The 27,568-nt window shown below is 35.7% G+C and overlaps 2 protein-coding genes across 4 annotated transcripts; both read left to right on the top strand.

The window, feature by feature from the left end:
* Window positions 1–2,965: 2,965 nt before the first annotated feature.
* On the top strand, window positions 2,966–27,568 carry LOC121367393 (HMG-Y-related protein A-like). 2 transcript variants are annotated; one of them, XM_041491546.1, is made up of 7 exons: window positions 2,966–3,058; window positions 9,538–9,590; window positions 9,922–10,017; window positions 10,149–10,193; window positions 13,746–13,811; window positions 15,198–15,216; window positions 24,998–27,568. In XM_041491546.1, exons 2-6 carry the CDS (start codon window positions 9,564–9,566, stop codon window positions 15,213–15,215), a joined length of 252 nt encoding a protein of 83 aa, XP_041347480.1. In that variant the 5' UTR covers window positions 2,966–3,058; window positions 9,538–9,563; the 3' UTR covers window position 15,216; window positions 24,998–27,568. The 2 variants fall into 2 exon arrangements, with proteins under 2 accessions (XP_041347480.1, XP_041347479.1); XM_041491545.1 differs by having other exon boundaries at window positions 2,967–3,058; window positions 13,743–13,811.
* LOC121367391 lies at window positions 16,348–23,478 on the top strand. Of its 2 annotated transcripts, XM_041491543.1 has the most exons (3): window positions 16,348–17,024; window positions 18,070–21,217; window positions 21,479–23,478. In XM_041491543.1, exon 2 carries the CDS (start codon window positions 19,751–19,753, stop codon window positions 21,089–21,091), a length of 1,341 nt encoding a protein of 446 aa, XP_041347477.1. In that variant the 5' UTR covers window positions 16,348–17,024; window positions 18,070–19,750; the 3' UTR covers window positions 21,092–21,217; window positions 21,479–23,478. The 2 variants fall into 2 exon arrangements, with proteins under 2 accessions (XP_041347477.1, XP_041347478.1); XM_041491544.1 differs by lacking the exon at window positions 16,348–17,024 and having other exon boundaries at window positions 17,596–21,217.

The raw sequence follows: 27,568 nt of genomic DNA, 5'->3' as shown, positions 1-27,568 counted from the left end.
TCTTTGATTTCCTCCTTTTGGTAGAAACCCACGGAATATTATGAAAGGAAAGGAATATTTTAATGTTTTATTTAACGACACACTCCGCACATTTTATTTACGGTTATATGGCGTCGGACATATGGTTAAGGATCCCACACACGTAATATATGTGTAAGCCACGTCATGGGCTACTATTTTCGATTGGCAGCAATGGATATTTTATATGTATCATCCCACAGACAGGTTGAGTACTCGAATACTCGAACACAGGCCGAGTCTAGCAATACTCGAGTCTGTTTACAGGACTCGAGTACCCATGCAAGAAAGAGCACTCATTTAATTATAAGTTTAAAAAATTGTCCACGAAAGCATACCTCGAACCAGTCTAGAATTTTTCATTGGTGGTAATTATTTCACTTTCAAGATGTACAACTGTTTGATAAATGGCTATATGGCACTGTGTTTATATTTTCACCGTGTAAAATTAGGTGAAATTCCTGTCGGATTATAAATTCTGCCGGCCTGAATCAAAACCTACCGGTTTTACATGATTGCCTTAAACTAATGTATGAATATTTAAACGTGAAATACAATTTTGCCGATCCGACGGAACCAAAGGACAAAACATCTCCTGGTCCGTGGTGATGTCGACCGGCAAAAACCGGCATACGTGAAAACAAACGCATTTAAAAAGTGTTGTCATGCAAATTCTACTTATAGAATGAAGGAAATCGCATTTGAGGACATCTAGTTTCAAAAATTGCAGGCTAGAATGCCCCTCCCCTCCCTTCTGACGAACTAAGGCTTTTTGCACATGCCAGCCTAATGCAATCTATGCCTCCCTCCCCCGAATAATTTCATGCATGAAAGGCCTACACGTTTACATAATGTTTGTCTTGGAACTACCGGCCTCGGTGGCGTCGTGGTTAAGCCATCGGACATAAGGCTGATAGATACAAACTACCGGCTCCCACCCAAAGAAAGTTTTAACGACTCAATGGGTAGACGTAAGGCCGCTACACCCTCTTCTTTGTCACTAACCACTAACAATTAACAACTAACCCACTGTCCTGGATAGACAGCCCAGATAAATGAGGTCTGTGCCCAGGATAGCGTGCTAGAACCTTAATTGGATATATGCACGAAAATAAGTTGAAAAAAAATGTGTTGGAACTAAATATTGCTTGATGGCCCGTTGTCTGCCGACGTTAGACATGTGTTAAGCCTACGATCACTATATTATAACCAGTGAATTTGTCACCATCTTCTGGGCAGTAGGCAGTTAGTTTATATCTAGAAGTTGGGGAAAATCATCACGACCTGGGTCTTTCTAAACATAATCTACACTAACTTTTTGAAAAATAACCTGTCAGGCCCTACACTTCACATTCATTGGTTAAAGTCCATAGGCCTACGTACTACATCTTACAAGCCGTTTTAAAACGTATCCAACGAGCAAAAGCAAGTTGGATACTTTTTTAAGCAACGAGTTGTAAGTTAAATGGTATCTAACGGACACGAATGTTTTATTTTATTTCTTACATATCCTGAAAAAAAAGTTTTAAAATAAACTGAAATGCCTTTTCCAATTAAAACCTATGTACTGCCCTTTCACTTATAGTTAACTTGTGCGTTACAAACAAGTCAATTTCAGGTTATCTTGTACGCCACGGAGTGATCGATTCGACCGTTCTTGTTTTTCATTGGATGGTATGGTATTGGTGATCTAGTCATCACCTAGGAGCAGGCAGTCGTATTTCTTTAAAATATTAGCGCACGTATATGTGTTAACATGTATGTGTTATCAAAAATAACGAATGATGTTCTCACCAATGGAGAAAACAGTGTTCATTGTATTATTATATAGTCCATGACATAAAGATAGAGTCGAAAAATACAATATTTATGTAACCGTTTATTGTAGACCATATGAGTAATACAAGAAATTTATATTTAGAAAAATGCAGAATCCGACATTAACGATGGTCCGACATGACATTGTGTAACCTACACATTTAATAAACGTCTAATAAAATTAGTATCTATATAGGCTACACAAATTTTAGTGTATAGGCCTACATTTAATAAATGTGGGGGAAATTTAATAACTGAGGAAAAGATTTAATAGCAAATGCGGGATTTGTAAAAATTTTATATTTAGCTAATATTAGAGATTTTTTTAATAATTTGACTTAATTCATTAATATTTGTAAACATTCATTAAACGTGATTTATATATATATAATATATATATATATATATATATATATATATATATATATATATATATATATATATATATATATACATTAAGTTCAATACAACATAATATGTATCCTACATGTAGGCCTATATTACTAACTTTCTTTGTTTTACATTGTTTGGTGGGGTTTTTTAGATGTTAAGTTATTTCTCTTTTATTTTATTTTTAAATTTAAAATTAGTTTTGTGCACTTGGCACCTCAGTAATACGCCCCCATCCCTGAAGCATTAACAAGCGTTTGGCACTCTTTCATCTGGGGGCGGGACGTAGCCCAGTGGTACATTGCTCGATGCGCGGTCGGTCCAGGATCGATCCCCGTCGGTGGACCCATTGGGCTATTTATCGTTCCAGCCAGTGCACCACGACTAGTATATCAAAGGCTGTGGTATGTACTACCCTGTCTGTGGGATCGTGCATATAAAAGATCCCTTGCTGCTAATCGATGAGTAGCCCATGAAGTGGCGACAGCGGGTTTCCTCTCATTATTTGTGGTCCTTAACCATATGTTTGACGCCAAATAACCGTAAATATAAATGTGTTGAGTGCGTCGTTAAATAAAACAATTCTTTCTTTCTCTTCCATCTGCGATCCGCCCCGAGATTGATTTAAATAAACGGGTCAGGTCATTCGCTTCTCTTTCCTTTTTATCACGCTTTCCCGCTTTCTCGCACAAAGGGAAAGCGCAACATAGATTGGTAACACGACCGCAACTTTAAACGCGTGTGTCCTGTAGTCTGCTGCGGCATATATTGAAAAGCAACAATCTACTGCACAAACGCTTGAGACCCAAAAAGAAGCTTTGCCGCGCTGCTTGTAAGTAATTAAAATTAACCAAAAATAGCTATATTTCAATAGCATCTTAGAATTGTTTTTAATGCTTAATAATTTGCAATAAATCTGTGTTAAAAATGCATTTTCTAACCTTGGGTTAAACCAGGATTATTGGAGAACAATTTTCTCAATGTGGATGTTGGATTAAAAATGCCGGGCAATCTTTCGATTCATTGTAAACTGAGAATTGGTTCCCATTTTAAAGAAATTTATACAGGTTTGCTGAAAGGAAACGCTAAGCGAAAACATCAGTTGTTATCTAATGATATGCATCATCATATTAATACTATATTTACAATAAAGCATGGGTTTTACAAATTGGGCAAAATTAGTTAAAAACTATTTTCTTATGCATCATAATCATTGCATGCACTACTGGGTGTAAAAACCTGCAAATAAGTTAAAACTAATAAGATGATGTACTTCAACTTAAAGTGCTTTTGCAATAGTCATTATAGTGCTATTTCTATTTTTAATGCAAATCAGAGAGGTATTTGTGCATTTTCACAAAAAAAAACCTCCATGTTCACAAAATATTTTAACAGAATGAACTGATACTGTATTGAATATTTATTCAGTTATATACTACACGGTTTACAATTTTTTTGTAAATGTCCATAACAAACAGTTATGTATCCTCGGTGTCTGAAGACAATGTAACATCCACTTAAAATGAGAGACAGAAGCTTATTCTCATTATTTTCCATAGGTTTGAAAATAAATATTTTGAGCCTAAGCCCAAATATTGTTTGAGTCCTACCTCTGCATATTACATGACCTCACACATGCCAGATCAACAGACCAAATCATTTGATTTGTGTGATTTTCCCTTCCTTTAGAATTTATTTTCAGTTGATAGTTTGCAAAAAATATGCAGCATTTTTGTGACCCTATTGCAAGCCCTAATCTTGCTGGTGAAATGAGTGTTTTGGGTTGGTTTTTTTGCCGGAAGTCCACTTAAGGTGCTGTGTTATTAGCATGACACTTAGTGAGAAGTTGAAGTCGCCGTAATATTTTGGACCTAGTCCGATTTCAAAAATGAAATCATTTCAACTTATTTTTGTGCTTATATCCAATTAAGGTTCAAGCACACAAGCACATTGTCTTTGGCACACACCTCAGTTTTCTGGGCTGTCTGTCTAGGACCAGGCATTGAAATAAGTCGAGAATGGTCGTTCAGGTTACCGGGATGTTATCACATGTAAGAAAAGTCGAGAACAGTGTTTCGTTTTGTTTCTGAGCGTAAACCAGGCAATGCATTCCGGACATCCACGTTTCATTTTCTCGTAAGGAATTACATCGATGTTCGCGTGCAGTTGCAAGCACTTATAATAGTCATTCCCTGTTTAAGCAACGTCCACTAAATGAATTTCCTTCCGCATTTTGTTTTCTCGTACGAAATTACACTGATGTTCATGTGCACTTGTGCAATTGCAAGCAATTTCGGCAATCCGCATTTAAGCAGCGCCCACTAGACAAATTTACTTCCGGATTTCATTTCTCATTGCAGGGCATAACATTAGATTTTTTCAGACAAACTATATGTCCTTCGTGTGGTTTTAGTGTTTGCATGAACGATTTTCTCCAGTGTTTTACATACAAATGAAAAGGTTAACCGGCAACAGTAATCAAATGAGAATCTAAGATGGACGATTTTCGTAGCTTTTTTCCAAATTCTTATCATAAATACTAAATTATTATTATTATTTGGTATGCTGGGACTAACTTGAAAGCTGCCATTTACACTTCAGCACGGTTCTGTTACAGGGGAGTACTTGGTGCCAAACAATAGTCTGAACGAAACAAGGATTTCCCGGAAGCTTTGAGCTTTGAGCTACCAGGTCTGAACGGAAAGACCCAAAGTTCTGCGAATCCTCAATCAGTCCAATCGATGCTGCAACTCAGTGAACATTTATCATGTTCTAATTTCCACTTCGTTATTTTAAAGTCCCTTATTAAACGTACTATTTTCTTCGCTGTACGTCATATTTTAATAAATTGATTTAGCAAGGGTTGTACTTGTTTTCATTACAATACATGTTTCAGAATTAATGCGTATATTTCAGCGTAACCACACAGGTGTCAAAAAGTAAATAAATTTACAGAACTTCACATACGTTTTTTTGGCTTCCTATTTATTGCACGAGTTTATTGTGCGCAAGAATATATACCACAAGACGACGTGTGTATATATATATATATATATATATATATATCAACATCAACAATGTATCTTAAACCGCTGTTCAATGCTCCTTTCATGAACTCAGTTTTAGCGTAACACACCTGCAATGCTAGGCCTGTTCTCTTATTATTTTATTCCAAAAATAGTTATATTAGCCAAAACACGCCAGTTTACATTTTCTGACGAGCGATTATAGTTTTTGCACGAACGATCTGTCGTTCGTGTCGATATTGATTTTGCATAACCGACAGACGAACCACAAAATCGTTTGTGCCAAATTTTATGCCCTGCATAGCAATGTTCGTGTGCACCGATACAATTTAAGAACATCCGCATTCTAGCAGCGTCAGCACACATGTAAGGGTGTTAAAAGTAGTAGTAACAGGAATTCATTTCTAACTTACATCTAGTTGTGTTAACCTATATATTTTGTGGTAAACTCTAAATGGTTTACCAGACACAATGCTTATTTTGATGCCTGTGGGACTGTGGGTTAGTGCGATTGAAGAGGGTGTAGTGGTCTTACACCTACCCATTGAGTTGGTACATTGAGTATGAAATCAGACGTCAAGACCCCAACTTGTTTAGTGTCATAGCTCACTTGGCACCATTTTGCCATATTTTTAACAGTGTTTTTACTTTGGCGCCCGAGTGTACATTGACACATGTAGCACCGTTTGATGTGACCAGTCAAGTGTTAATTCTCGGCCACATTAATTTCAGTAATGCCAGAAAATACTAATTAATACTTTCATTTTAACATTATCAATTACTTAATATTATTGCGTTTTTAATAATCACACCAGTTTTGTTTTTAAAAATTTACCGGAAGTATTTTATATATCTAGAACAGATTAGAGCAGTTTAAAATTCAGAATTTTTCCGATTAGACTCTGAAACTGGCAAAGCATTATGAAATGTACCTAGTGTTCTTGCTGGGTCAAAATTAAAGGAGGGTGGTCATGCCAAAACGACCAAAAGCAAAATCAAAAAAGGAAAGTTTGGTTACCATATATTATTGTGTGTTGTTCGACTTTTTAGGAAAGACCTGCTCCTTATTAAATAAATTATTTTGCCTCTCGGTATTTGTTCCGAAAAAGTTTATACGAAATATAAGCCGACTCATCTTAATTGAACCGGTGATGATGTCGGTCTCACATTCACGGGCAGTTCCGGTTTTGCTGAACTGATCAAAGTTTAATATTATTTTAATAAAGATTTGAAGATATACGGTTAGATCTTCACCATTTTTTCAGGGTGTTAACAGGACTACCTGGCTTTCATTTCAGATAGTCCCTTGAAGTTTCATGTGGTTCATATTTTGTAATAATTTGAAGTTAAAATAACGCTACGGTTTGTTATTTTGATAATTTAGTACTGGGTAAATCATCATGCATGTTCTGTACATACAATTAATAATTATTATATATCAATTCATACTCAGGCTGGAAGTTGAACAGACACTGGTATTATATCAAATTATATTGCTTGACCTGTTAAATATGAGGTGATTTAAAATTTAAAAACACTTTTATATTATGTAATATATAGATATAATTGTGACTGAATCAGATGGCATATCAAGACATAAAATTTTGTTGACAATATAAAATTGAATGCTTAATGAATTATAATATATATATCAGTCCAAGTACAGATTGAGAATTAAACTAAAATGATTAGTATGCCTACTACATTGATCAGTTGCCTTAGTATTATTAGGGATGTTTCTTCTCCCAAATCGGGACACGTAGATCTGCGCCTGTATATATATTTCATATAAAATCTTTACAAGCCCCCCACTGGCCCTGTAAATTACTTACATTATGTCATGCGAAACTGAAACATTCAACTACCTACTCAAGTTGGGTTATGAATATTGCAACACAGTGAATAACAGATAACAGACAAAATAGTTTTAAAATATTTCTTTACAATAATATTTTAGCTTGTATTGCCTTAATAAAATATTTGGTAGCTATTATTGTAAAGAAATATTTTAAAACTTTCTTTTAACTCAAACAATCTGTTATTCATTGTGATCCGTTATTGATAAACTGACTACTATGACACTGTACATGAAATGTAGTGTAATTATGTGACGTCGGTAAATTAAACTACCATTCTATGAAAATGTGCAGGGAATCTGTTATGTTCCAAATTCAAGATGATTGTATTTTGGCAGAAGACTGCATTGACTACAAAATGTGTGACTTGCACATGCTCAGTTTAGTTAAAAACAAATCTGCATCGCGTACTGCAATAAATTGCGATACAATTGTTTTCTGAAGAAGCCTCTGTTTCTGCTGTTTGAAATAGGTTAGCACAGATCCACAAATCATTTCATTTGTGCTGAATAAATTTTAAAATTCCAGGTGCTCCGACGAACTACATATTTGCAGCTTCAGGTAGTCCTGTTAATTTTCAAGTAGTCTCAGACTACCAGACTACTGTTAAGATCGAACCCTGATATATGTAAAACAATAAAGATGGTCCCCTAAAGTGGTCCCCTAATGTGGGATAAAAAAATAAATTCTGTTCATTTTATTTCCATTTTCATTGAATGAATCGATCACTTTGATATCGCCAACTGATAAACAGTAGTTTTGTTTTTGGCACCCAAGATAAATTATTTTAATTATAAACACTACCACTTCAGTTGTTTTTATAAGTGGTGATATATTCCCCCCCCCCCCCCCCCCCCCCCCCCCCCCCCCCCCCCCCCCCCCCAATGAAAAGTTTATAATATTTTATAAAGAATTGCTAAATAAACAGAATGACAGAAAGTAAAATTTATTATTTACAACCAATTAAAATCTGCAGTTGAGATCTAAATATTAGATGATAGTTAGTGGAAACAAAAGACTGGTCTGATCACGTGACACATTTGGTGCCAAATAAATGGTTTTTCAGTCCGAGATTGCAGAGTTGATAGCAAATAAAATGTTTTATTGTATGTATCAAACATATAAATGGATACAGGTATGCCCCAGACAAAATAGAGGCTGTTACAATACTGTTAAATTATGTTACTATAACTGTCGTAAACTAATGAAGTTTTTCGTCGTTTGCTTTTTCATACATACATCGTGGCTTGTTTCCTTGATGATTATTTTTGTGTGGAAAAAAGCGCATTTGGAAATAGCAGAGATAGGTGCTGTAAAATATAGTATGGTGCTGGGGAAAAAAAAGTGGCTCAGAAAAATAAAGGAGGGTGGCAATAGCGGGACGGGCTTAAATGAGAACACTGGCAATGACAAATTCACTGGAACACAGTATTATTCTGGTTCAGTGACAGAATTGCCTGCATGTGCCATAGTCTGTGCCATAGTCTGTGTAAAGTCAGGGTTTTATTTCTCAAATTTGACTTTTGACTTTGGAAATTTTAGTGTTTTACCAAAACATTAGGAATTTTCAGTTTAATTTTTTAAAACATCTCATTACGCTAAGAATTTAAAAAGAGTAATTTATACTATACATGTACTTGTATTTACATGTGTTCAAATTAATATATCTATTTTGCATTATAAAACGTTATATGGGATGGAAGGGGTGTTTGTCAAGTGTTATGTATCGTTTTCAAAATATATTTTTATAAAATAATAAAAATGGGAATTATTTATATTCTGATTTTGAATTTTTTACTGGACAATTGGGAATGAAAAAACTAAATAGCCAGGGTTCATTGTCTGATTGAATTGGGGAAAATGAGCGCTAGTAAATCTTACTTTCTGCCAGAAAGAAATTTTTGGGTATGGCGCTATGAAATTGAATGCAACCACAGTCGTGGACAGAGAAAGAAAATGGGTTACGTTCAGTGTTAGGGTTAAGAACATCATATAGTATTGACAAGACTAATTAATTTTGTTAAAAAGTTAACTTTAAAAAATTAAATATGCATACAAATTTGGGTATGGCGCCATACCCATTTTACCCTCTGGCAGAAAACCTATGTGTGTGTATATATATATATATATATATACTGGGAATTTTTAGCAAAGAAGTCTGCCTATGTTCGGAGCCACAGAACGCCAGAATAAATCCTTGACTATGCTATTTCTTAAAAAACCCAAAATGTACGGCTTACATATCGCAGAAATTTATATACTATTAATAAGACTTTTTTTTCTGAAAATTACCTTTAGACTTAGTGATATGCATGTACATTTCTCTACATATTCCACTATTGTAATTACTGTTAGTCTTTTTGTATCTAAGAAAATTGTTTAGTAGTAACCATCCTCTTTTTGATAGATTGTTTTTGTGTGTTTTTTAGGTTATCAATCCAACACTTGAGAAACGATGAAGAGGACAGCACAAGATGAATCAGTAATACTTTGAAAACCTTTACTATAATCCCGTGTCTTTTGTAATTAAATACACTATGCATTCTGAAATGTTTAAAATGATTTTATTACATATGATTTTATATTTGTTCATAGGACAAATTAATTGTTACATAAATTGTTATAACCCAACAAAGTAATCAGTTTTTGATATGGTTCTGAAAATATCTCCTAGCCTAAGGCTGAATGGACCAGTAATGATTTTTAACTTCCCAAAACCAGCAACTAACAATGAGGTATATTATATAACTTTTCAATGCGTATTGCTCACAAGTTGTATAAGAAAGCAGTGTTATTCTAAATGATTGTTTCAGGCATCAGCACCAGAAGAGAAGAAAGCAAGTGGTGCTTCTCCTGCCAAAAGAGGGCGTGGCAGACCTAGGAAGCCAGACTCTGAAAAGAAAACCAAGGTTTGTTCTTAAACAACTATCATTGCCTTTCGCCAGCTGACAGACAGTTAAAAGAAATACATTGTGCACGGGGGTTGGACTTGACGTAATTGAATTTTTAACATTTTAGTACTAACTGTTTTCTCTTTCAGCCACCTAGCAGTGGAAAGCCAAGAGGCAGACCAAAGAAAATTGAGGTATTTATTAATTTGAGGTTAAAAATCAATTTTGGTAGATTAACCTTTAGACTACCAGGGGTTCAAAAATTTTCAAAAACATTACTTGTCACAGGGCAAGTGCCAATCAGGTATTCACTTGCCCCATATGTTTCCACTTGCCCATACTTCTTAAGGTAACCAACTGTGTTACTTCTATTTAATTTAATTTAATACAGTGCTTAATAATGTAATAATCTTGAAAATAATTGGTTTAATTGCACAAATAAAGAATTTTGCCAGTAGGTTACAACAGTTACCCAGGAAGTACTAAATGTATATGTCTGTCCAGTAGTATCCACTGTCTTCTCTATTTGTTGATTTAAACTTTATTTTTTAAATAGTGTCCATTTGTTGATTTAAACTTTATTTGTTTGGTAGTGTCCACTTGTTCATCTAAATATAATTATTGTGTCGAATGGCCGTGGATATGGTGAGATCCCTTTCCACTTGTGAATCCATTCTTTTATGGCTGGCATTGGTTCAAAAATGTTTAGGGATTTTGGCCCATGTGTCATTATTGTGAGTATATTATTTAACATTTTTTGCCCCAAAACACTTCTCTGGGGTGTTTTTATCCTGTTCATAGCTGAGAAAAAGTCTCACAAACAACTGGCTGGGCTCAAAGTAAACATTAGCTCTGTTACTCTGCAAATGTTTTTAAATAGTGCAGGCTTGGTAAACAACAGCAGGAGAGGAGGTGTACATTGATTGCAGCCTTGTATTTTTAATTTATTGAGCATAATTTGTTAAAGACTTAATAAAGCAGAAAAATGAATATATTTATGTATGCTTAGGGGGCATCGCACCATCACGATTATGGTGTAGTGGATTTTAAGAAAATTCTAGAAGCTCTGCCAATGTTTTCAATATTGTAATGTCTCAAATAATCCAAAGTTAGTGTAGCAATTTATTTTTATGGTGAGGTGTGAACAAGTTACCATCCCAGTACATATACTTTATCTGGGGCTAGTGGTGAGGTATCCCAGTCAGAAAAGTAATGGGGTTAATTTAACTCTCTTGTGGTTTTGTATGAAACTAGGGATGTTGCACAAACATCCAGATATACTGAAAATAACCATGAAACGTTCCACTATAATTTGGCAGAGCAGTATAGAAATATTTGTAGAAAATATTTAACCTTCTCACTACAGTATGTCACTGAAATTGGAATAGGTTGAATGCTCGAGTACTGAAGGTGGCAATCGAATAGGCCCCACTATTTCCTGTGGTTTCATTATGGGAGGAAATGATGTAGGCCTAAATATAATTTTTTATTTAGCTATCAAAATTACAACACCATGTCACATATACTCTTCAAAAGAAGAAACGCAAAACCACATTGTCGTAACATTTGGAGAATTGATTTAATTATTGAATGGTGAGTCCGATAATTACCAAATGTTGCAGGATTGTTCACAATTCACTCTAGTCCATTGTGAGTAAGTGATAGGACACACCACCAAGGTCAAGGTCATCTGGAGTCAATACCGGGTGTGGCCTCCGCGTTTGTTGACAACTGCCTGGCACCGCCTGCCCATTGAAGCAACCAGAGTACGGATGACGTCCCGGGGGATGGTGGCCCACTCGGCCTGCAAGGCTGCTGCCAGCTCGGGCAGGGTCTGGGGCTGTGGTTGTCGCTGTCGGAGCCGTCGGTCCAACTCGTCCCATAGATGCTCAATTGGGTTCAAATCCGGTGATATCGATGGCCAAGGAAGGACATTAATGTTGTTGTTCTGTAGGAAAGCCGTTGTGAGACGTGCTGTGTGAGGCCTGGCGTTGTCATGTTGGAACACTGCGTTGGCGTTGGCCATAACTGGAACGATGTGTGACTGGAGGATCTGGTCAATGTAGCCCTGTGCATTCAGGTTGCCCTGCACGTGGACCAGGTCAGTTCTGCCAGTGTGTGAGATGGCTGCCCACACCATGACACTACCCCCGCCGAATCTGTCCACTTCCTGCACGCAGTTTGCCGCATAACGTTCACCACGACGCCTATACACGCGACATCTTCCATCATGACGTCGGAGCAGAAATCGGGACTCGTCACTGAACCACACCTGTCTCCATCGCAGTTGAGGCCATTGTCGATGAATCTGGCACCACTGCAGTCGGAGTCGACGGTGTTGTGGTGTTAAGATGACACCTCGAACTGGACGTCTGGCACGAATTCCTACCTCACGTAGGCGGTTCCGTACGGTCTGGTCGGATATCCTGCGCAAACCTGGTATTGTTGCGGCTGTGGAGGTGGCAGTAGTCAATCGTTCCCGAAGGTGGCGTACCCGGATGTAGCGGTCCTGCCCGGGGGTAGTGACCCGTGGTCGACCGGATCTAGGGAGGTCACGTGTTGATCCATGTTGCTGGTAACGGTCCCACAGTCTGGAGATGGTGCTTGGGGACACATGGAATGCCCTGGCAACGGCCGTTCTGGATTCGCCTGCGTCTAGTCGGCCGATGGCATTGTTTCTCTGCGGTTCACTGAGACGTGGCATGTCCTGGATTGTCAACTGTCGGCCAGATACAGAGGCCAGGTAAGCGAACACCCTGCACTTTTATACTGTCGGTGTTCATGTTGCACGTGCAGACAACGCACGTGCAGTGGTGACATGGTTTGCACGTGGCTGCGTTTTTGCGAATATTCACATTTTGGAACTTTATTGTACAGTAGCTGCGTTTTATCGAATGTAACCGTGGGAATGTGTTTGGGACATGCAATGACCTTATATTCACAAAGCATGAACCGGTAGGAAACATAAAATCGGAGTTATAACCCATTTGTACCCTTTTGCGTTTCTTTTTTTGAAGAGTATATAATGAAGAGGGTGTGTCAAAAATCAACTTGTCTGTTTGCACATATTTTTGTGATGATTTAAATCAATGTTATTAAAAATGGGTTCCCATGACTTGTTTTCATGGAACCGAAAAAGTGTTTCCCATGAAATTTGAAATCCTATGGCCTACAGAGGGGTTGATGTATTGCATATAGTGTTTTTACCCACATGCATTAACATTAACGTAAAGGTCAACAGGACTTGAAAATTTGTGTAACCCAATGTCTTTTACATGATGTCCTAAATTTACTACTGAGTAAAGGAGAAATAGATTTGCATGAGCAGTTCATGAAGAAAACCATCATTCTAGCAATTTCCTTCTCTTTGTTTTTCTAGACAATGGGCAGAAAATGGACAAAGGTCCAGGAGTGTTGGATCATGTACAGGTCTGGCAAAATGCAAGGCTTTTTTAGCTAAAAGTCTCAAGTTATCAGCAGTTGTGAGAAGTTGAAGTTGCTGTGTCATTTTGGACGTATTCTAATTTTTATGAAACTTCTCTTTCTCCTGGGAAGGGAGAAGTCACTTCTACCACTTTCTCAATTCTAGATTAGGGAATGTGTGTAGACAAAAAGTTATACAAACGAAAACAGGTTGTGTGAGAGTGTAGATGAACCTTCACATGGCTGATTGAAGTTTCATAAAACTGACTTAGCATTTTTTATTTATTGATTCTAAAATTGTTTACAAACATTTGTTTCAGCAGGAAATAAAGAAAGCAGCAACACCAGCTAAAGCAGGAAAAGCAAAAGGACGGGGAAGACCACCAAAGGTAATTAAAAGTTTCTTTACATAGGCTAATATCGTTAAAAAAATATATAGTCTAAATCTACAGACTTATTAAAACTGACCAACTTCTAATTAAAACCACACACCTCTTTTTACAGAATGCTGCTGTTCTTAATCTGATGACTACTGCAGGCGAGATATCTCGACATACTGTACACTGTATACAGTGCAGTCCTCAATTCATACTCAATTTGCACAAGACACTCACCGGAAATAAATTATGCAGTTTCCTGTAAACATAACTGGACATAATGGCTGCTTTAGTTTTTCATTTTTCAATGGATTATACCTTGGAATTTTTAGTTCAAAAAATGGTTTTCGGCAAGTATTTTCGCTTGGCAACTATGGGATCGATAACTGATGGTAACAGCTAATTTGATAATAAATTTTATTGTTTTACCAACAAAGAAAATCACCAAATATTGAAATATGAATCATAATTCTTTAAAAATAACAAAACATTCTGGTCAGAAAACCACTATTATTGGGAATAATGGACATAAATACTGGACAGCAGGCCACATACGCCCGAAAGTAAACACGATTCTTTATATTTTTTGCCTAATTTTAATCAACATTAACTAAACTAAAATGTCATAAAAATTACAAGAACCCACAAAAGTGATACTTACCGATTCAAATATGAACTTTATTTTAGGTATTTATTAAAACTGAATATATGAGAGTAAAAATTATGAACTTATACCCAATCAGTGTGGTTTTTATCAAAAATTAATCCAATAGTCTAATGGTTAAGTGGCTGGACATGCCTGATATGCGGTTGGTCTGGGATTGACCCTAGTCAGTGGGCCTATTGGGCCATTTCTCGTTCCAGCCAGTGCACCACAACTGGTATATCAAAGGCCTTTGTATGTGCTCTTCTGTCTGTGGAATAGTGCATATAAACTATCCCTTGCTACTAATGGAAAAAAGCAGCAGGTTTCCTCTCTAATTACCAAATGTTTGACATCCAATAGCCAATGATTAATAATCAGTGTGCACTAATTACAAAGTGGACACACTGGCTAAGTACAGAATATTTCTGAAACCAATGACAGCCTTTTAAAAAGTCGCCTACATGTTTGAAATACCACTATAAAAAAAAACTTTTGAAGTGTTTACAGTGCCTCTCAAATTTACCCATAACTTACTAATAACTGTTATTGATTACCAGGTAAGGCTACACAGCAGTTATCAAGTTATGTCATTTCCCTTTTCTGAATGTAACAAAAACTGCTTTGATCCAGCCTTGATAAGCTATCAATGTTAGAACATGTTTTTACTGAAATAATTCTCAAACATTTTGTCTGATGTGTAAACAATTTACATTGATGAAAGATCATAACATTGTACTTTCTTTTCTTTACAGTCAAAAAAAGCTGAATAACGTAAGTAGTCTGTTAGTGTTCGTGTAAACATAATGTAAATACGGCCATTAGAATAGTAAATACATTAGAATGGTCTTGGCTGATACTGATAATGGCCTCGGCTGATACTGATGTGGTTGATAAACCCATAATTGTACTGGCTTTTTTCTCTTTAGTTGTGATGAAGTCACAATCATTGTACTTAAGCATCATCACATTTTTGGTAATTTTTAATAACTTTGAAACAAATTTGTTGAACTGGAAGTTTCCTTTGTGTGAAATGGATCACTGTATACATGTATTTACTATTAGCTGTTGCGTTCAAGAATTGTGTGTTTTCTCACACATATACACAATAACTGTATACATGTATTTACTATTAGCTGTTGCGTTCAAGAATTGTGTGTTTTCTCACACATATACACATAACTGTATACATGTATTTACTATTAGCTGTTGGATTCAAGAATTGTGTGTTGTTTTCTCACACACAAACACAATAACTGTATACATGTATTTACTATTAGCTGTTGGATTCAAGAATTGTGTGTTGTTTTCTCACACACAAACACAATAACTGTATACATGTATTTACTATTAGCTGTTGGATTCAAGAATTGTGTGTTGTTTTCTCACACACAAACACAATAACTGTATACATGTATTTACTATTAGCTGTTGGATTCAAGAATCGTGTGTTTTCTCAAACATACACAATAACTGTATACATGTATTTACTATTGGATTCAAGAATTGTGTGTTTTCTCACACAAACACAATAACTATACATGTATTTACTATTGGATTCAAGAATTGTGTGTTGTTTTCTCACACACAAACACAATAACTGTATACATGTATTTACTATTAGCTGTTGGATTCAAGAATTGTGTGTTTTCTCAAACATACACAATAACTGTATACATGTATTTACTATTGGATTCAAGAATTGTGTGTTTTCTCACACAAACACAATAACTATACATGTATTTACTATTGGATTCAAGAATTGTGTGTTGTTTTCTCACACACAAACACAATGACTATACATGTATTTACTATTGGTTTCAAGAATTGTGTTGTTTTCTCACACACAAACACAATAACTATACATGTATTTACTATTGGATTCAAGAATTGTGTGTTGTTTTCTCACACAAACAATAACTATACATGTATTTACTATTGGATTCAAGAATTGTGTGTTGTTTTCTCACACACACACACACACACACAATAACAGTATACATGTATTTACTATTGGATTCAAGAATTGTGTGTTGTTTTCTCACACACACACACACAATAACTGTATACATGTATTTACTATTGGATTCAAGAATTGTGTGTTGTTTTCTCACACACAAACACAATAACTGTATACATAGCATGGCCAATGTACCCACACTGTTCATTCATCGAGCCGCTAAAACAATGGGTAGAATTGGATCACAGAGAACCACTCAAACTAATTTAGTAATTTTACAAGAACAAAATAATAACATCATAAACCTTTCAACACTTGAATTATCCTGTATTAAAATCCTTTCCAGTGATGTATATATTTATTATAATCCAATAAATAATAACGGAGATTAAACGACTTTAATCCAATGCGCGTGCCTCGCACACTTGCTTAGTACCGCTTATTGACATTTGGCTTAACTTGGTGACGGGTACCTCGCACAGTCCAATTTCAACATGAAAAGCGCAGTAGTAAACCGCGTTGGAATACTTTGAAACTTTACGACCAATCAGAGGAGAGGATTCCCATTACTCCGGTGCTGGAATGGAAGTTCTAGGGACAGAAGTCGAGTTACGATTATAAGGTAAAGTTGAACTTGTTTTTCATAATTTTTACAAATTATTTCATGTTTTTCATAATTTTTACAAATTATTTCATAAATGCGACACATCGACAATAAAGGCAAGAGTCTATATAATCATTTGATATATATAGTGTGGAAATCAAAAGAGTTTTAGTACTGCGGAACGAGTTTTAAAGTTCGCTGTTTTCATAAAATTGTTCACGCTGGTATAATTAAAACAATAGCGTCTGGGTTCAAGCCAAGTCACGGTTGATAGGATCACGTGACTCGATCGACGATCGTTCATTGGCTGGTGTAAGCGAGCTAACATTCTATTTGTAGCTTGCTACACATGTGGCTTGTTTGTTGTCATTCAGAAATTGCGATTTATATAAATATTTTCTTTCTTTTCTTCTTCTCTATGAAACATGTCGGTCACTCAGTGGAGATTATTATTATATATTTTTTTTTTTTTTTATTAATTTTTTTATTATAAATTAATTATTAAAATTGTTATTATTTAATTTATTATTCAATTTATTTATTTAAGTAATTGAAGTATTATGGTAGTGTCAGGGTTGGGGCCCTGAGTCATTAGTGGAAATTTAATAAACCAACAGTAACACAAGTGCTTTTAATAAGACAGTTTTCTTAACCACAATTTTTAAAATAAAATAATAGCATGTAGAAAAGTCCCTTTTTACTATTAGGATTATATAGCATTGGTGTCATAGCAACCCATTTGCAGTTTGGGCTGTGGTATGTGCTGTCCCGTCTGTGAGAAAGTGCATATAATTTATAAAAGACCCCTCGTTGCTTATTGGAAAGAGTAGCCTATGTCTATGAGTAGCCTATGTGGGTTTAAATTTACATAGGTACCTTTATGTTAATTCTTTACTTACAGATATTCCAGTACAGTTCACCTAAGTTAATAGGTTAAGTCAGTACCAACTTTTTAGCATTAACTGTACAGTTTGACTAGCTATGACTTCACTTTAAAATAAATTCTCTTTTGGTATGTACTTATTCTTTCTATATATTTTTTCTTTCTATATATTTTTTCCAGATTACATTATGGCAGAATCTTCAGATGATATGTCAAAACTCTATCCTGTTCAGTATTGCCAAGCTGCTGGAGTCCAGAATGTGCAAGTCATGAGTGGCTGTTTACCAACTATTTCAAAACCGGTCTGATCCTGGAGCTGGTCGAGTTTGCGAGAAAAAAACAATTACAGAAGGGGACTGTCCTTGAGTGGGTCTTTGAACTAACTTTTATGAAAAGTTGTGACATCACACATTCATACAAGGAGAAGGTGCGCAAAAAGATTGATAGGATATGCAGCAGTAGGGATATGTTCCGTAGGAAGAAAAAAACAGACGACATTAAGAAACTAAAAGAAACAGTCTTTGTGTTTCCAGACTTTCCGGAACAAACTATAAGTGAAAGTGTCAGCCAGAAATGTGTACATTCTCAGAACGTGACTGTTCCTAGCAACCTTGATACCTTCTACAAGTCTGATTCAGACGCACCTTCTCAGGATTTGATGGAGCCTACCCCTCAGGATACTGTGATTACAGCTCACATTCTTGCCACTTCTCAGGATTTGGTGGAGCCTACCCCTCAGGATACTGTGATTACAGCTCACATTCTTGCCACTTCTCAGGATTTGGTGGAGCCTACCCCTCAAGATACTGTGATTACAGCTCACATTCTTGCCACTTCCTGGGATTCTGTAGCTGAAGAGAACTCTACTACTAGACAAGACTCTAGTCTTACTTATCAAATAGCCCGCAAAGAAAAGTATCTCCATAAGCTTAAGGAAACTATTGACCTTTTCAATGCCGAGTTAAATAACACAAAGGGACACTACTCAAAATTCAATACAGATCGAAGGGAGAAGAGAGCTAAAAATAATTATAGTCAACTGTTATCATTAAGGGCAAAAACAAAAAAGGCACATGTAGAAAACCAGGCACTGAAAGCAGATGTTGAATGTTACAAGGTGCAAGTGAAGGAACTTGACGATACAAATTCAGAGAAAGACATCACCATCAAGGAACTTAAAGGAAATTTGGAAAAATGCAGGGAAGAATTGAGAGTTATGACAGAAAAAAACCGGCAGGCTCAAGTTTCACGTTGTTACTTCAAATCAAAGGGCAGTGGGCATTTCAACTCCAAGAAACTACAACAAGCAAAGGAAAAAATTAATGATTTTCAAGGCAGAATTAATGATTTTCAAGGCAGAATTGATGAACTTGAGGCTAACTTCGAACTATCAACATTTTCCAATTCTGATGGACAAACATCTCTTGCTTTAAAGAATGAAAATGGATTCTCTGTTGACCTGTGCACCTGTGTCTTAGGACTAGTTGGCTTAGAGATCGCCCAAGCAAAAGTGCCACTCGTCATCCAATGGTCAGTGAATCATTATTTCATCAGACGGTTTCCACCATTCACTTGCCAAGCCGAACTTCTGTTCAAAATATCGCAGATGAATCGCATTACATCGTGAAAAGATTTATCGCGGATAAACTGAATAATTGTGAAAACTGGGGATTGGCCAAAGATGGAACTACCAGACGCAAGATCAAGATTCTTGATACATCTGTAACATTGTCATCTGGTGACGCCATCAGTCTTGGATTTACCAGTTGCAGATGTAGCAAAAGGAGCCATCGAGGAATTAGATTCCATCCATTCTGACAGCAACTTTCTCCAAACTGCCTTGGAAAAATTATCATTCACGATGGGGGATCGTGCCAGTAACGAGAAAGCGAGCAACGTGATCTTAGACAAGTGGCGGATAGAAGTCCTAACTGCCTGCAACTCTTCAGCAGCTGTCAAGACTCTGCACTTGTTCCACTGCATGGCTCATGTTCTCTTGGGCTTTCACACGTACACCCACAAAAGTATCCTGGCATATGAAAAAGAACTTGAAATAAAGCTGGGGAGGTTTGGAAGGGATGCTCTTCCCAGATTTTCTTACTGGAAAAAAGAAGAAGCTGCGTCAAGAACCTCCAGAACAACTGCTGACACATTTGGGCCTGCTGGTGACCACATCGGGGTGAGAGATCTTTGGGAGTGCTACTGTGCTTCGAAAGGTATTAAGTCACAAATTGGAAATTACAGAGACAATCGTTTTAATTGTTATTTTGAAACTGCTGCCCAGATATGCCTTCATCGAGAAGACTTCATCAATGTGCTAAAAAAAGTGAAGAAGCCAAATGGAAAACTGGTGTCAGTTCTTGCTGACCTGACATGTCCTGTGGTGACGACAATTTTGCAAGCACGTGGGCTGTTGTTTGTTTTAGTCACTGGTCCATACTGGGAACTTATGTTGGTCAATGATGGAACTGTTAAATACTTGGAACTGTTTCGATACATCCAGCCTCTACACCATTTCATGAAAGAATGTTCTGATGACCCGTCTCCCCTGCTGCAAGGCATCAGTCCATTACCTAAAGAACTACTTCATGCGTCTGATGCCATGTACAACAGTGTGTCACTGCTCGCCCATGCTACGATGGAAGATGTCTTCTTAAATACTCTAAAGAAGTCATCGGCTGCATTTGTTCAAACCAGTGAGGCACAGCTCAAGGATTTCCTGGTTGATGGCAAATATGGACAAGCACCAGATACAGTAGAATTAAACCGGACATGCTTTTCTGGGATTACAAATCTCGCCTGTGAACACCACTTTGGGGATCTCGACTCCAGTCAGAGACGCCGTCCAAGTGCCACTCTCTTTTTTCATAGCACAATCCAACTACTGAAAAGAAACAGAAAGCAGTTGATTAGTTGGATGAGTGAGATGTCAGAACAGGGCAGGGAAACACTTTGGTCTGATGCCCGTGAAAAGGCCAAAGCTCTACGACGTGAAAAGGAGGAGATGGAAAAGATCTTAAAAAATCTACAGGAGGAGCCAAAGTCAGAACCAAAAGAGGGTCGCAAAAGAAAGGTTACTGATGCTGCTGCTTCTAGAAAGAAACGGGGAAAACCAGCCGCTGTCAATAGCGACTCGAGTGAGGAGGACCTTACTAGTGAAGTTGTGAAGTTGATTCTGATGAAGATGTCCCATCAAGTCTAGCTGGCAGTCCACAACTAACGATGAATGAGAAGTTGAAAAAGATGGAGGAGACGTTGAAAAATACACGAGACCAAATAGCTGTAGACAAGTGGGTGATTGTGGCCTTCGACAATGACTGGTACCCAGGTTAGTATTGATTTTGATTTTAATTAAGATTTTTAAACATTTAAGTTTAAGCATACAAAAGAGTAATTTGTTTCTTAGAACACCAGTCAGCAGTTGGAAATGATGGAGATCACTCATCATGGTTTTATTTATAGGGAGAGTCTCTATGAGGTACATTCCAAACATGAAAAGTAAATAATGTGTCCTCTTTTTCAGATGAAATTACTGATTGGTACAAAATTTATCTGGTCCTCTTTTCTTTTTCTTTTTCTGTCTTTTCAGGTATTGTCTGTGGAAGGAAGTCTGATCATGAGGTCATCGTTGACTTTGGAACACGCTGCCAGTGTCTTGGGGATTTCAAATGGCCTAATGGAAAGGACAAACAACTGGTGGAAATTAAATTTGTGCTACATGTAGGTTTTGAGCCGGTTTCGAGAACCCGAGGACGTATTTGGAGTGTTCCAGATGCTGATGCCATTGTAAAGTTGTATGAGGAATATGCAGAACTCTATTTTGCTGGAACAAATGAATTGTAATGTACATGATGTTGGTTTTGAGTTGTGTTTCGAGACCCGAGGACGGATTTGGAATTCCAGGTGCAGATGGCATTGTAAAGTTGTATTGCAGAACTGTATTGCAAAATGATTATGTACATGATTACAACTACCAGACTTCAGTTCTCCTTGAAGAGAGCTTCAATTTGATATATGACATGATAAGGTTGGACACAAAAACATTTTGGGGGTGGAGGGGCATGCCTGTTACCATGGTAACTGTCGGCCATCTTGAATTTCTGGTAATTTTTTCTCATCCTGCCTGCATTTTCTATCTGGTTTTGTTTTCCACTGAAAAGAAAACTAAATTTGATCCATTAACAATTATTTAAATTTGGTCATGGCCAAATTTTCTAAAAGTTTGCATAAATTATGCTTAATTATGCTAGTTACATAATAAAAATATCAGCATGGGATTATAGTCATTGTATTCCACACGAAAAACTAGTCTGACACGCCTACTTTCATTTCATTACCAGTACTTGAACTCTACCTACATTGATTTGTATATGTCCTGTAAACCAAAAGTGAGTGAACCAATATACCATGTTACCTAACACGGTTCTAATGTATTTGACATACCAGCCATACTCTGCATTGTCTGAAAGTTATCATAGATTTTCTACTGTTAAACTGCCATAACTTTTTAATACCTAGTCCGAATTGCAAAATTCAAAAAGCATGGCATTTCTCTTAACAAGATCTTTCAAATAGTATAGAACACTTTGTCATTTGCATCACATAAAATTTTGGTTTGGCCATGCTAGTATCCATGTATTTACTATTGGATTCAAGAATTGTGTGTTGTTTTCTCACACACAAACACAATAACTATACATGTATTTACTATTGGATTCAAGAATTGTGTGTTGTTTTCTCACACACAAACACAACAGTATACATGTATTTACTATTGAATTCAAGAATTGTGTGTTGTTTTCTCACACACAAACACAATAACTGTATACATGTATTTACTATTGGAGTCAAGAATTGTGTAGTTTTCTCACACAAACAATAACTATACATGTATTTACTATTAGCTGTTGGATTCAAGAATTGTGTGTTTTCTCACACACAAACACAATAACTGTATAATCCAACAATTGTGTGTTTTCTCACACACATACACAATAACTGTATACATGTATTTACTATTAGCTGTTGGATTCAAGAATTGTGTGTTTTCTCACACACATACACAATAACTGTATACATGTATTTACTATTAGCTGTTGGATTCAAGAATTGTGTGTTTTCTCACACATACACAATAACTGTATACATGTATTTACTATTAGCTGTTGGATTCAAGAATTGTGTGTTTTCTCACACACATACACAATAACTGTATATATGTATTTACTATTAGCTGTTGGATTCAAGAATTGTGTGTTTTCTCACACATATACACAATAACTATATACATGTATTTACTATTAGCTGTTGGATTCAAGAATTGTGTGTTGTTTTCTCACACACAAACACAATAACAGTATACATGTATTTACTATTGGATTCAAGAATTGTGTGTTGTTTTCTCACACACAAACACAATAACTATACATGTATTTACTATTGGATTCAAGAATTGTGTGTTGTTTTCTCACACACAAACACAATAACTGTATACATGTATTTACTATTGGAGTCAAGAATTGTGTAGTTTTCTCACACAAACAATAACTATACATGTATTTACTATTAGCTGTTGGATTCAAGAATTGTGTGTTTTCTCACACACATACACAATAACTGTATATCCAACAATTGTGTGTTTTCTCACACACATACACAATACTGTTACTATTAGCTGTTGGATTCAAGAATTGTGTGTTTTCTCACACACATACACAATAACTGTATACATGTATTTACTATTAGCTGTTGGATTCAAGAATTGTGTGTTTTCTCACACATACACAATAACTGTATACATGTATTTACTATTAGCTGTTGGATTCAAGAATTGTGTGTTTTCTCACACACATACACAATAACTGTATACATGTATTTACTATTAGCTGTTGGATTCAAGAATTGTGTGTTTTCTCACACATATACACAATAACTATATACATGTATTTACTATTAGCTGTTGGATTCAAGAATTGTGTGTTGTTTTCTCACACACAAACACAATAACAGTATACATGTATTTACTATTGGATTCAAGAATTGTGTGTTGTTTTCTCACACACATACACAATAACTGTATACATGTATTTACTATTGGCTGTTGGATTCAAGAATTGTGTGTTGTTTTCTCACACACAAACACAATAACTGTATACATGTATTTACTATTAGCTGTTGGATTAAAAAATTGTGTGTTGTTGTTTTCTCACACAAAGTTATAAACTTGTACCCACTCAACATGGTTTTTGTCAAAAATTAATCCAGTAGTCTGGTTAAGAGCTCAGCATCAGCTAAATAGAAGATGAGATGATTGTACATGCATTTCTCTTGAAAAATTTCATCTGCAATATTTTAGTAATTTTAGCAGCTTTTAGTCTTTATTTCACCTATGTCTAAAAAGTTGATGGCTTTTCGCAAGCAGCTTTTTTTTATTATTATGGAAGGCACATTGTTGGCTATCAAATTATTTTGAGTGTTCACTGAACATAACAGTTTTAAACAAAGTTCATGGTAATCAGTCTTTTCACAACTGTTTATTGAGTTGACTTCATAAGAAAAGACTGTTCAGAAACTTGTAAAACAAAACAAAAGGAATTAGCCAAAATGGAGAACTAAAAATCGTTACCATCAGGTTTCAGGCCTGCACAAATTGAAATTGTGAATAAAAGGAGTTATGCCAAAAACTATTTGAAAAAATTATTTTGTTTGTATAACCTGTAACTTTTAATTTTAAATATCAACTGGTTTATGTTTTCTGTTTTGTTTTTAAAAAATAAAATGTCATGAGCATCTGTGATAAATTCTGCCAATGAAGATAATTCGGAACCTTTTGGCTGTGTTCAGTTCATTCTTAACACATACAGCGTTATGTGGCATATTTTCATAATCTGTTCAATTGGAAAAACTGCTTAAAATGTCTTATTTCCCAAACTTAACTTCACACAATGGAAACTATAACTTGCATTTAATTATGTTTCACCGAAAAATTTAACCAGTTTTCCAGGACAACATTTTCAAAAATGATTTTCATGAAATTCCAATCGTATGGCTGCCTAGATGTTGGTATAGAATGCCTGTTGTACTGACCTAATTTTCTGTTTTATTTCAGTCTATTCCATCTGGACCATTCTGACCTCACATGATCCATCACATCATCACATGACCTTTCATGTCGAAGCTACGTTGTCATGGTTATTCAACATTGCTGTCGTCACTGCATGCATGTTCATCACCTCATATTCAAGATTAGTTTTTAATGATTTGTAAACACTGTGGTCAAATAACATTTTCATACTCATTTATAATGTTTATATTGTCATGCAAATGTAAACTCATTATTGTCTGTCATTTTTCATATTTCACTTAAAAAGATGTAGAAGCTGGGATCACTTTGCAGATCTTTAAAATATGTCGGGGATTAAAGTATCTGGATACCTTTTTCTTATATACATTGATAAATAAACTGAATTCAGTACAGTTTATAGCAGATTTGAGGATTTGTTTTCAAAGCTTGTTAAATAAAATGTGTTGCTGGTTAAAGTAACTAGAATATAATAGCCATTTTGGGCTTATTTCCAGAATTTTGCAACCCAATAGTTGACTAAATGTAGGAATAATAGTACAAGTAATAAGAGTAAGGAAACAATTGGTCTGCTTCACAACTGAAGTGAATCACTGTGGGCCAGAAAGAAGTGTTATGTGGGTGTTAAGAAAAATCCTTATTCTGTCTTGGTCTGCACTTATTATGTTGGTTTGGTGGTGCTTGTATGGCCAAGGTGGGAGATTTTAACAAATATAAGCTACCTGATCATGTAGGGATGGGAGTAAATTGTCTGTTTAATTTTTTATCTTTTATTAAAGAATGTACTGTCCAAATTAATTTTGTGTGTATACATGCAGTGGAAGTGCCAGAAAACAGCAGACGTTTTCTTCAGGTTTGGTCCAACTACAAGACGCTGGCTACATATTCTCTCCAGCTGTCTGCAGCCTCAGATTTTCAGTGTGTTTACATTGACTGATATTTTTCTCTAGTTTTATAGGTAGAAAGAATAATCATCTCTCATTACACTACATTGATGTTGAAAAGAATTTGTGCTAGTTATTTTTTGCCACTTGTACATCTTTTTATAGCACCCCTCTATAACATTGATATATAGTAGTCCATTTTCCAGGTTGGGATACCATGTGTATAGTGAGGATGAATACGTATACTTCACAGCAATGTTTGATATTAATACAAACTTGCCTATTTTTATGGGTTTCTTTTTCTTGTACATGTATGTGATTCTCACTATTGTATTCCATAAAGCTATCATGAGTTCCAAACATTTTGAACCTGGTTAAATGCCTTTATTCAAAGTGAGATTGCAAATATTCATAGTTGAAAAAGAAAAGTCATTGTAAATAGCCGCTGTTGAGCTTGTATAAAAATGCATAGCATTTGCTATGTTACTATGGATATATTATTCACATGGTACCGGTGGTAGAATAAAGCTTTCATATTGTAACAAATGCACCTCGTATAAAGAATGTTTGGAATTTTAATTTATTACTTTTCCCTAAAATATACCAGGAAATATTTTGCTTTTAAATGTTTTTATCTGTTCTGAAAGTGGCTTTTTTGTACTTTTTAGACTGTTTTATCAGTTTTATTGAATACATTATCACGAAAGTAAAACACATAATCATTTATAAATCAAGTATTTAATGCTTTATAGATTACTGCACATTATTTAAAACAGGTTAACACATTTTTACGTGTTGTGAATGTTGTGCATTAGTAGTCGAAATGTGTATCTTTGGAAGAAACATGTTTGCTATTTGTCTTTATTTTCCATGCCAGGCTAAATATTCTCTTTTTATGGCTTACCTGTAATCAGGAACACATGTTTTCATAGCAATCTTTTATACCTCTGAGATTCCTTGTCCGTTGCAAATGTTAAAACAAGAAAAAAAAGAAAAAAGATGTAATTGTATATTCTGTTTTATTGTACATTTTTAAAACTGACAAAATGCTGCACTAACTTGGACTGGTCATTAAGAAATGTGTATACAACAAAACTATGTTACTGGAATGTTGCTTTACTGAGGTGGAAGGGAAATAGGATGGTAAGTGGATTGTGTGGGTGTGTTTGGAATCATCTCTGTGCTACTACTCCGTGGATACCAGCTTTTTGTAATGAAGTAGTGTCATGTATGGTTAGAATGCTTATCATTCATTTGTCCATCTGATTCTTCGGTCATTCGGATGAGATGGCGATTTAGTTGTTGTACTGTGTGTTTAGGAATCATGTTTCTGTCATCTCTCTCTCTTTAGTTCCCCATTCATACAAGTTAAAAATTTACACTTGGGTGTTTGTTTCTCCTGATGTGTCATTTTATTAACTTAGTCCAGCTAATTATATGTATTGTAGTTTCCAGTGTCAAACCCTGAAAAGCAATGAATTTAATTTATGTTCAAAAGAAAATGTTTTAATTTGATAGGGTTCAGGTGTGAAAATCAGTATTAGATATTGGCATTGTTGATTATACCCAGAGCATGTCGGCTGTTTCAAAAGTGCACATCTACTTGGTGTGTGTGGTTTTAATAGTGTGCATCAACAGCATGTTTAGTTGATGTTGTCATTTGTCTGTCTAACACTGCCATTTGTTTTAATGTACAATAAACAATTTCATACTA

This window comes from Gigantopelta aegis, chromosome 3, assembly GCF_016097555.1.
Source record: "Gigantopelta aegis isolate Gae_Host chromosome 3, Gae_host_genome, whole genome shotgun sequence".
NCBI classification, from domain to species: domain Eukaryota; kingdom Metazoa; phylum Mollusca; class Gastropoda; order Neomphalida; family Peltospiridae; genus Gigantopelta; species Gigantopelta aegis.
This window is presented reverse-complemented; position numbering and strand designations above follow the sequence as displayed.